Source organism: Anarrhichthys ocellatus, unplaced genomic scaffold (genome assembly GCF_004355925.1).
Source record: "Anarrhichthys ocellatus isolate YVR2014 unplaced genomic scaffold, GSC_Weel_1.0 scaffold1306, whole genome shotgun sequence".
NCBI classification, from domain to species: domain Eukaryota; kingdom Metazoa; phylum Chordata; class Actinopteri; order Perciformes; family Anarhichadidae; genus Anarrhichthys; species Anarrhichthys ocellatus.
Window position 1 is genome coordinate 1 of NW_022281280.1, and position 11,955 is coordinate 11,955.

At 41.6% G+C, this 11,955-nt stretch overlaps 1 protein-coding gene across 1 annotated transcript; it reads right to left on the reverse strand.

The window, feature by feature from the left end:
* Positions 1-569: 569 nt before the first annotated feature.
* LOC116377484 (protocadherin Fat 2-like) lies at positions 570-11,922 on the reverse strand. The gene is made up of 4 exons (XM_031839124.1): positions 11,556-11,922; positions 11,268-11,416; positions 10,702-10,970; positions 570-5,516 (listed from the first exon to the last, which is right to left on the reverse strand). Exons 1-4 carry the CDS (start codon positions 11,562-11,564, stop codon positions 5,011-5,013), a joined length of 933 nt encoding a protein of 310 aa, XP_031694984.1. The 5' UTR covers positions 11,565-11,922; the 3' UTR covers positions 570-5,010.
* Positions 11,923-11,955: the final 33 nt, after the last annotated feature.

The following is an 11,955-nucleotide window of genomic DNA, read 5'->3' on the forward strand; positions in this document are numbered from 1 at the left end:
AAAAGTCTAAAATATATTTAGCAGATGTTACAAGAATCCTTCTAAAAATTCATTGCAAACATTTGCAAAACAAACATCTCCGCACACTGTCAGGACCAGGTCTATTGAAAAGCTTATGCACAAAGTGTCTTGTCAAGTTATTATCTCCAAGAATGAACTTTCATGCTTAATTTGTAGGCTGACGATCCCGGTCGAAAAGTACGTGAGTCAGAGGAGTTACTGACGTGCTTGAAAAACAGAAATGTGGACCGCTTACCCAGAGTCTAACCAAGAATGAACAGACTGTTACAGGCTCATGCTACACACGAGTTTAAAACGTTTTGGCTGATAGTCCCTTGAGTAGTTAAAAGCAGGATTTCAACACTGATTTGATGGTTTTGGCTGTGTGGTGATCTGGATCAAGGATTAAGGCAGTTTGACCAGCAAGATAGCAGTTGATCTGGTAACAGGTTAACCCCCCCCCCCCCCCCATAGCAGTAAAACTTGAAGTCATAAATACTGGTGGATATGCAGGTGCGTCGGTATTATGACAAATGGGATATTTTCTTCTTTTCTAATCCTCATCTCAACCTGTCAAGATTTAACTCCGGGTTTGGGGGGGGATTAAAAACTAACACCTCTGAATATGCATCTGATTTATTCAGAGGGATGAGCGGCTAATGACACAAAACTAACGCGACATGTTTTTTACAACTTGACTTTTATGCTCTATGTTTGGTAACATTTGTACCATAAACGGTTGTTAATGAATAGACATACAAACACTCAAGCTGGTTAAATGTTAGTCTCAGATTAGACTGTAGCTAAGAATCAAACCCCTTTACTGCTTTACCTCGGAATGCTATCTGTTGCTTCTTATTGTGTCATGGCAAATATATAATACAATATCACCTGAAATAATAACACCTTTGTTGTCTGACACCAGCAAGGTTGTGTGTGTGTGTGTGTGTGTGTGTGTGTATGAATGACAGGGAGGAAAAGAGTGATTGACAGCTGACTTGGAGAGGTCAGCCGTCTCCACAGCTGTGGTTTTAAGACAGGAACTGGCATAACACACTTGCTATGAGTCTTTGTGTGTGTGTGTGTGTGTGTGTGTGTAAACGTTGTGTAATGTTGTTACCCCAAAGTGGTTGGAAGGAGATTCATCTCTAAAATGTTACATTTTTACATAACAACCTGTGGAGCTAACATTAGCAGAGTACCTCAAGCACGTTTGTATTGATTACAGTGAATAATCCCCTTCCTGGCTTTACAGGAACAGTGTTCCTCAATTACTTTAACATTCTGATCTGTAGGCTTTAGCTTCTACCTTTATCTTTGTTTAACCTGTTTTCACTGCTCAATCCGTTCGACATACTGGATATATATCCTCAAACATATTATAGAGCCCTTACGTCGGCTTCTTTCTGAAATGTGATAACATGTCTTCAGTGAGTGCAGTTAGTGGCAGTGTGGGCTTCGTGGTAACTGGCTAAGTGTGTTTGAGTAGATACCTGCATGGACCTAATTGTCTGTCTCATGTTTTTGACCATCTTGTACCTTTAGCATTGGGTCCTGATTGCATCGAACCTTCCAGCCCCAAAACGCCGTTAAAATAACGGCGTTAGATTGGCACTTTGTACCTGTAATACCTTTTAGTGCTCCGGAGTAATTTGAGAGCACGAGGTGTTGTGTTCCTCAAAGGAATTTTGGAAAACATGAGTTACACTAACTTGAAGCAGAAGTTTGATGGAGAAGAAGAAGTAGTTTCGGGGAAAGTAGGTTCACCAAAAAAGCAGATATATATATCATCACAGTCTGATGATTTATTTCAGGCCTCCAGGCAATGAATTCGAGCGGTGGAAGGTCTTTGAAACGCAGTGTGCTGTGTACCTCTAAACACACACTCCTTATCATGGAGCGTCAGGATGTGGCAGAAAGTTGCTGACGGGGTCAGATAAGAGCTTCTTCTGTTGGAATGAAACACACGGACACATCAACTGTCGCGTCCTCATCTCAGGAGCCCCACATTTCTCTCTTTGTGTTTCTCTGTTTCACACAAACACAAGCTACTTTCATTCTGTCACACCTTAAGTATTCACAAAATCTCAGACTGCCAGACACGAGCAGTGGCTGTGTGTGTCCTGCCTTTATCTCTTTTATTCTCTGTCTCTCATGAACAAACATCTGTCCTCCAGTCAGCAAGGAAGCAGACGATCACTGCAGCTTCAGCTCATTTCCTCAGTTTTATGTAATTGTGCATTATGAGATACTTAGCAAAAGAAAACTAGATATCAGCAAAAAACTCCAAACACACTGGAATGGTCTGTTCATTTACTTTGTGCAAATGTAGCATCACGCCACATATTCCGCTTTGCTCTGACTGTTTTCAACATACGATACGATGACATTTTTATGACTTTTTTTACATACGTGTATATTATGACTTTTCTATGACTTGTAGACATACTATACTATTACTTTTTCTTTTTTACATATTCAGTAATCAATATAAGACTATTGTTGACTTTCGTTTTTTTACTTCTTTTGAAACACGATACTTTCCCCACATACTTTACTGTTACTTTTTCAACACACGATACTGTGACGTTTTTATTACTTCTTTCAACATACTATAACTTGTTTTTGTACATGCTACACCATCACTTTAGTTCATTCTGTTGTAGTTTGTTCCCACCCCGTCTATCTGAATTACGTTGCGTTGATACATGGTCTAAACAGTAAATGTAATATAAAGTGTCCTCCTAATGTCACCGTTTAGAACGCAAACTATTGGAACATAATCAACAAAATATGGCTAAATGCACCGTTTCTGTCATAATCTTCACAGATGTGACGTCAAATTGAAGTGCTCCTTGCTGTTGTCGTCATCTTAACTTGATTGATCAGGCTGTGAATTTCTCAGTTGACGTGTTTGAGACGAACCCTGAAAATGATTTTACCGTCTACACACGACTAACATCACTGATGTCCATGAGCAAATACAAATAACCCAAGATGTCCTTTGATAAAACTAATCCTGTCTGGATTAGGCTTAACGTTTTTTCATTTCTTTCCAGACAGTGACGAAACCCTCAGGTGTGTGTGTGAGTGTGTGTGTGTGTGTGTGTGTGTGTGTTATTGTTTTTAAAGCTCATCTGTTTTGACAGAAGCAAGAAGTCTGATCTCTTCAATCGGTGCTCATAGAAGATAATACCTTTATTCATATTCTCTTTACAATATTGAAAAAACTAAACAGAAAGACGGAATCTTAATAAAATCTCTCACAGAGAAACAACAGAGAAACATGGGGGAGGCCCACATTGATAAAAAAATAAACTTTATGAATGAAAACAAATGTGACTTACATTCAAGTGAAGCCAAGTTCTGCACAAACAACAACCTACAACAACTGCACACAGATACAGATGGTATGTACAACACAATATCTGTACACTATAAAGGGCTTTCTGTACTCTGAAGTCACAGTTAAACCACCAGTGATGGACCGACGTTGTACATTCAACCACAGCAACAACAACAATTACCAACGACGGCATTTAAGCTACTGACACATTCTCAGATTTCACAATTAACAAATAAGTAAAAAATCTGAATAAAGTGGAGACGACACTGACCTAGCAAACTCATTCAAATGGAAATGTTGGTTAGCGAGTATATCTAGGCCATTATAACAGCCTGGCTAAGATTACCTGTTGGTTGCGATAAACACTTTACCTGATCTTAAAGAAAACAAAATAAATCCGTGATTGCAAAACTGCTTTAAAATGCTTGGACTGAAAAACACAAACACAAGTGAAATAAATACGCTTTTGTATTTATGACGGAGAACTGTTGGGAGTTCACTGACAGAGTGATTTCAGTAGCAGCTTGTAAAATATATTGCTTTGAGCTTTTCTTTGACAAGCTCTTTGACCAAAACAACATTTCTTTCATGAGGCTTTTGCATATTTCCACCATTTAAAATGGCTGCAGAGACATTTCTTTACTGCCCACGTTAAGTGGTCCCTTTGTCATCGGGGGGGCAGAAACACTGCAAAATAAAACTGTAATCCACCTGGGAGATGCTTAGATTCATAATCTACAGAATCCACGGTAACGGAGACAGTATTGACACGAGGAACACTCAAAAGTTAGAATACATCCACGTCACCACTAACATGAACTTTGTCACTTGTTTACGAGGATCCAGCCTCCTTCATTGTAACAGACAGTAAGCAGATTATAGAGTCCAAGCCAACGCTCATCCTGCATGAAATGTGCTCCGTGTCACTTTTTAATACCTTTAGATTGGAAATGGTGGGCCGACATTAGACACATAAACCTCTCTGTGTGTGTGTTCTCTTGCTTTGAACACAAACACACAGCAGAATGTGATAAACACTGTTTACCTTTCATACAAGCGCAACAGTCCTCATCAAAGCTCTTTATCAGTAGTTCATCAGAGAGGCCTTTCTGAATATAGAATTATTGTTATGTTCGTCAGAGCTGGCGTGGATGTTTGCTGGCGTGATGTAGACAGATGTTTGAGAAGTGAAAAGGCAGTTGTTTGTTTGGACATGTTTGGAAAGCAGAGTCCTCTGCTCTTCTGAGATTGTCTCGTGTCGGCTTAAAAGATGTTGACTTTGAAACAGTCAAGTCAGCATAAGACTCTTCAGGGTTTCACACCTCCTAACAATTTACCGGGCGTCTCTCAGTCAAAGCGATGAACTTCTGCTGAACTTTCTCCGAGGAGTGCTGAATAACCTCCCGTCTAATCGGACACAGCGAGGCTACGCCGCACAAATGAAAGACATCCAAACTCTTCACTCGGCGCTTTCATCTCGGGAACAGTGAGAGACCATCTGAGAGGCGTACTTGTACACAAAGCTGCCTTAGAATGGAGTCACAGTGGCGTGTACTCGCACTGTTTAGGTCCCGAGATGAATTAAAGTGAATAATCACCGAAAAGGACGCAAAAAAAAGGGACGTAGGCTCTGAAATTAAACTTGGTCTTAAAACATCACCTCCTCACAGCTCCCGTAATCGCTCTCCACCATGCTGGAGCCTTCGTAGCTGCGCGGGTTCGGGTTCGGCCCCGGCGGTCTGGTTTGAGGCTGGGCAGTGTTCGGCAATGGTGCTGGTGCTGGCGGCGGCAGGCCGGCCTGCTCTGCGTACGACGGCATGGCCACGCTCAGACGCATGCTGAGCCTCTTGTAGCCCCCCCGACACGTTGTCCATGCTGCGGGCGTGCTGGGTGGGGTAGTAGCTGATGGCGGTGTACTCGTTGGGGCACTGGGAGCTGGGCAGAGGGAGCCCGTCGGGGCCCAGGAAGTCGTCCAGGTTCTGGTTGCTGTAGCAGGGTGGCAGGGGGGCGCGGCGGTCGCAGCGATCCAGCGGGAACGGGAAGCCGCCGAATCGAGAGTTCCTGCGGGAGTCCGTGGTGGAGGACGGGGTGTAGGTGTCCTCTACGATGTCAAACTGGGGGAAGTCCTGGACCACCGGGCGGCCGTAGTAGTCCGGGTCTGCTGGATAGACTGAGGAGAGAGGACAGATCCACTACTTCACATGTTCATGTAACATGTCAAACATTTGTCTATTTCAGCCTCTCAAATGTGAGAATTAGCTGATTTATGTCTCTGTAAATTGAGCCGATTTGACTGTCGGTTTGACAAAACAAGTACTTTGAAGACATCACATTGAAATCTGTGAAATTGTTCACTTTTTTATTTTATAGACAGTGATTTATTTGCCAAATTGGACATTTAAAATAATTGCTAGCTGGGAGGAAGCTTTCACTAATTCATCAAAATCCAGTACTTGCAGGCAAGATGTAATGGAACCCGACCAATCCTGGATAATTGAGGCCAATGTATATATTTATATCTGACACTTCATATTATATACCTGCAGTAACAATATCTTCCGGTATATATCGGCCTGGTCGACCCATTGATCCAGCTCTGATTCTAAACTCGCGCTTGCTTTGCACGACCTCATAATCTACATAATGTAAAGACAGAACAGAAACTGGCATCCACAGCCATCACAGGGTGAGAAGTTTACCAGTGAGTCGTGACTAGTTGCCACACAGAGATCAGCTCTCAGACCGAACAAACAACTCTAATCAGTGTTGTCACTGCGCGATTAATGCTGGTAAACAGCGGGACAGCTGCTGCTGTGCAGGAGGGATTTTAGCAAAGCTTTTTGAGTATTTGCATATTAAATATGTCCACTGAAGTTGCGTGGGTTTCATTAGTGGAACAGGAGGAGGGCATATCTCCGAAAGTCACCACATGTACTTTAATATTTAGACCAAATGACTGATCCTGAAGTCCAATGATCCAACAGATTTAACATTAAGACAATTCAAGGGCAGCCTTGATAAATAAAGCTCTTCTGGCTTTTTGTACATCCTCGTGTGAGCTCGACAAACTTCATCATTTAAATATTTCCCTGAAACTAATCTCAAGCTAAGTCCCCAACCTTGAAATACTTCTCTTGTCCTTTTATGATGTGCTAACAAGATGTTACGCCCAGTAGACTGTTTACATCTTTCAACAACAGGAGTGTGCTGCAGGTGAACGGTGTCTTTATCCTGAGGACTCGGCGTGTTTACGGCCTTCATACTTCAGTTATTCTGCCGATCAGAGAGTTCTCTGAACACGCAGCGTTCTTCCTGATGGGTTGGATCATTTGTAATTCAGCTTTGTTCAATGTGGGGAAGCAGTAACCATGCTGGTTACACACACATGCATGCATTGATGGACATAAACCCAGTTATTCTCAAAGTGGCTGTGACACACGTCGTCCTTTAGAACGTTTAGATGATTAATAATTGATCGGCAGCTCTGATAAAAAGCGAGTAATGGTTGTAATGTTTGCCTTGCTCTACCAATTCTCTGCTTTATATGAATGTAAATTAAATCTCTTTGGGGTTTGAACATTTGATTGTACAAAAAAAACCAAACAATATGAAGAAATTGTTGTCGACGTTTTCAAATTTCACAAACAAAAGTGTTTTGATGAAGTTTCATTACGCTTTAGATATTGATTAAAGAACACTTGACATCAAAAGTCTCTGCTTTGAACAAGTTTGAGACAACTGACAAAAGTAGTGAAGGGAAGAGAGGCACAAAGAATAGATGAGGAAGAGGAGGAGGAGGGCAAAGTGAGACAGGGAGAAAGAGATTAGAGCGTCTGCATGATGAAGAGGATGCTTAAAGAGATGAAGAAGTGACGCCATCTTTACATCTGAAGACTTAACAGACATCAGAGGAGTTCAGCTCGTGTTGTTTCCACAGTTCAATAAATAGTCAAGAACAAGCACAGAGGACTAATGCTGTTATCATTCCCTATCCCCAACTCTATATCCTTAATATTATTTATATACTGCAAACTTCATCAACATCTACCTTCCTAAAAGAGCTAGTTGTTGACAACTCTGACAATAAACCTACTGGTGCATATCTACTTCATCAGTTGTTATCACCACCACTTCTAAAGCTTCAGACATTCACGTTGTGAAAGGGAAATGGTGGCAGTTTTTTGGGGACATTTTGTGCCTGTATTTGACAGTGATAGTGGAGGCAGACGGGACATGTGGGGGAGAGAAGGAGAGTCAGCAAGCAGTCGCAGTTTTTAACAATAACAATAGTAAACTAAATAACTAATTAAAACATGCAAATACTGCACGATAAAACCAAGCAATGAAAGAAAGGCACAAGGAAAAGATTTAAAAAGGAAGAGTGACTGTTAAAGTGATGTGGTCCCAAACCATTAAGAGTAAACGAGCAAAAGAACTTTAAAACAGATCCTGAAGGACACTAACAGCCTGCAGCCGAGTTAAAACTGGGCTGATCTGCACTTACAGTCCTTCACGTTTTGAATTGAAACAACATAACTTGTTTAGGTTCAGGCAACTAAACTACTTGAATAGATTTAGGGACTGATTGTGGTTTGGGTTAAAATAAGTATGTTTGTTCAGTAACTTAAGTTAAGTACATTATTCAGCCCAGGTAGCATACTTCAGTTAAAATAAGCCTACACTTATTGTTAATATTATTATTATTGTTGTTGTTGTTGTTGTTGTTACTATTATCAGTTACAATGATCCTTAAAACAATGAGAACACGTTAAATAACTAAAGCTTATTATTCTACAGGTTAAAAATCAACTACTAAATAAAAAAATAACTTCAGCTGTGAGCTTTTAAAATAATGTCTTATGATTGTTAATCAATATATATATATATTAGTGAGATAAGAACGGCTCCCATCTGCACCTTTAACTCACACTCTCACTTCTGTAGATAAACAAACGTTCACTGTATGACAGCGCTCTGTTTTAATACGGCGGTGTTGTCTTGTATTCGTATCGTGATCGTCCGTGTGAACAGATGATAACTTCACGTATCTATGAGTCCGATAACATTTGAAGCGGGTGCATCTTTGTCTGCAGTTTTCTGTGGGTTTTAGCCATCATGAGACAGGAAGGAACGCTTAACCGAACGATTTCAGTGACTACATTTACTAAAGAAAGTCTTGCACACTTCAATTCATTTACTGAAGAACAAAAGAACAAGAGCCGTTCTTTTTCTAAAGCTGCAGAGAGCAGAGCACCGAGTCTCGGCTCACCACTGCAGGCGGCAACATTCATAACAAATGGCAGACTTACTTTGTTCACTTAAGCATCTTTCACAAACTGAGTTCTTATAAATAAGAACATAAATCCCTGAGAAGTAATTTAAGGCCTCATGAAATGTGATAAATAGTCTACGATGCAAACTTATCGTTTGTGTTTGTAAAGGTCTTTTTGTATTTTACCTGCAGAGTGATGAATGTTTGCAGTTGTCACCATTCACCACAGTCTGAGGTATTTCTCTTTAAGGTTCTGTCCCTACACATCTGGTATTCAAGCCGCCTCAGAGAGAAAGGACTTTAAGAAAATCCTGATGTGTTAAAGAAATTCCACTTCAGCGTGAAGACTTGTTGCTGCAAATAACTGAAACATTCACGAGAGACAGAAATCTGACTATTACAGCATTAGTGATGCTTTATCAAAAGGATATAGAGAATAAATATGTTGGTGAATAACATTCATCTGCCTGCACATACTTAACAAGTATTCAAGTAGTATAATAAAAAGCTCGGATGATGAAGAATCCTGCAAATAAACTGAGGCGTGATATGAAAAGTAAAATCTTTTCTATTTTAGAACAAAACCAAATCAAACGATCTCTTTTCTCTTTCTCGCTCCAGCATCCGTCTCATGAATCGCTTCAGTTTGCTGCAGCTCTGTGATTGGATGATTCATCACCAATCCAGTGATACTGATGGTGACAGAAGGCGAAGGCTCATTATTCAATATATTAAACTAAAACACCACCTTTACTCCAGAACTTTCAACCGGTTTTGAGCATCGCAGACACACGGAACATGTCAGCTGTAGTCGAGGGCCTAGAGGATTCCCTTTAACCACGGGACGGATACCGACTACAGGAACGAGTCCTTTATCCTCCGATAAGGTCGAGCAGATGAACGACCTGTCAGGGAAGCGTCGCCCGGGGAGCGACGGCATGACGAACACCTCATCTGCCTCTCTTCATCTTCGTCTCCACAACATAGCAGCACAGCATATTGATCCGTTATATAACTATATATATATATATGCTGCACATAACAGGAGAGAGAGACAGAGAGAGAGAGAGAGCGAGAGAGAGAGAGAGACAGAGAGAGAGAGCGAGAGAGAGAGAGAGACATGGAGTGAGTGTGATGGAAGGAAGGAGGAGGAGACGAATGGACCAGAGGGAGATAATGAAGAGGGAACAAGGAGGAAGATGATGAGGATGAAGGAGGGAGAGAATGAGAGAAGAAGAGGGTGAACAACATTGACACAGGGCAGCAGGGAGACCATGTTCTTTTATTCTTATCCTCAAACCGTCTTCACTTTCTTTTGTACAAGCGTTCCAAAGTTGGACTCTAAAAACGGTCCTAATTCTCTCTCTTTAACATATCTAATGATACCTGTCCACAGGTGTTTGTTCGACTGAAGCTAGAAAAAAGGTGTGAGAGCAACATACTGTAAAAGAAGAGATGGGGGAGTGAGAGTAAGAAACTCAAAGGGTGGGAGGGAGACAAAACAAAAGGAGGAACAGGAAAGAGATGGAGAGACAGAGAGAGAGACAGAGCAAAGAGGATGGTCAATACGGGAGGGTATTACAGAATATAGAAGGAGACCAGCATAGAATATATCTATCTATAGATATATATGTAGATATATATTCATATATCTCGTCAATGAATGTTTCATCTTCCAGAGTTTAGTCAGCGTCGTGTGTTGACGGACGGCTCTACAGGCAGTCCTCTGCCTCTCCCATGATGCACCACTCCGCCCTGACAAGTCGACACTCGTTCACAATTACCTTGGTTGAGTCGTTCAGCCAGTGTGGCGTTGCAGCATCGCACAGAATGTTTACAGTTTATTACCGTTTGTTTGTCTGTTTTTCCCTTTTGAGATTGTCCAGTACGTTCCCGCTTTTATTTACAGTGAAATATTAACTATAACTTTAACCAATACTGGAGCAAGATATTTAAAGCGATGTTGAGCGTTTTAAAACGACACCCAATCTTTGACTAAGATCCTCTTCCTTTCAGAGAATTGTGAGCTCGATATGTTCTGAATGGGACATTTAAAAATCCTCCTAAATTCACACACAAATACCTTCGTAGTCCATGTTCCAGTGGTTCTTCCTGATGGAGTCGTTGTCGGAGCTGGACGGTGGCCTGTCGAGGAGGTTTGGGGCAACGCTGCACACCACCGGCCCCTGCATCTTTGCATAGGAAACCCCGCCTCCTGACGAGATGATCTGGCTGCGAGGGCGAAGTGACCTGAACGGCGTGTGGTCGAGGTCGTTGATGGAGCTCATCTCTATCGGGACGTCTTCCTGGTTGTTGGGTTTCAGGCTCTTGGTCAGACTGGGCTGGAAGTAGCTGAGGGTGTGAAGAGTAGTGTTTCACTTTTAGTCCAATATTAAGAGTTATTACACGTATGATGAGTGCTGCTATCATCGGTTGGTTTTGAGCTGCTGCTGCTGTTCATCCTTTAACCATCTAAGTGGCCAACAATCGGTTAATCCAGCTGTATACATTTAGTAAAATAAGTAAACTAAAATAGAAAAAGTGAACTACAACAACAAGAGTAAAATAATAAAGTGTATAAGAAGTTATAATAACACCACAGCCTGATAGAAATATAACTTGACTTTAGACTCAAACACTTGCTCTCACCCGTTGGAGTCCTGGACACAGACGGGCTTTTTCTTTTTCTGCTGAACGTAACGTTTCCGGATGCAAACGAAGGCGCCGACCAAGAAGAGCAACCCGAGCACGCTGGCGCTGATCTCAATGATTTCCACATAGCCGATGTTCCGAGACACCTGAAAGAGACACAGGACGAGTGATGGATTGAGAATGATTGAAGGTCCGTTTGGATGTAAATGTCATTTCCTGAAATAGTTATTTAAAACACAACACACACACACACACACAGTAAATAAGCAATTAGTTGCGACTGACCTGAGGCATCGGGTCGCAGTGGATGGTGTCGCCAATGACTGTACAATCAAAACCTGGAGGACACGGATCGGGCCGACACTTTGTCTGATTGTGACACCTGCAGGAGTAGAGGAGGTGGAGTGAGCGTTATTTCTTTATGCTGGATTCTTGTTGTGTGCTTGTTATTTGTTGGGTGCTGGTTCACTGAGTACACTTTAAGATGAAGGATAAAGTAAGTATGCTAATGTAGCATAGTGTTAGCACAGTGTCAACATACTAACATTTAATATGTAACAGTTAGCTTGTTAGCGTAATAATCAGGCGACAACCTCCAGTTCTGCAGAGTGAAGCCAATGAGGAAGTGTCTCAAAACTTGCATTCTCTCTAGTGTCCACCAGGGGGCGACTCCTCTGGTTGTATA

What these genes read in the sequence shown, in the direction of transcription:
- LOC116377484 (XM_031839124.1), bottom strand. An exon ending in TGTGTCCAGGACTCCAACGG is followed by an intron (nt 10,971 to 11,267) that starts GTGAGAGCAAGT and finishes TCACACCCTCAG; the next exon opens with CTACTTCCAGCCCAGTCTGA. An exon ending in CTGGAACATGGACTACGAAG is followed by an intron (nt 5,517 to 10,701) that starts GTATTTGTGTGT and finishes CTCTCTCCTCAG; the next exon opens with TCTATCCAGCAGACCCGGAC.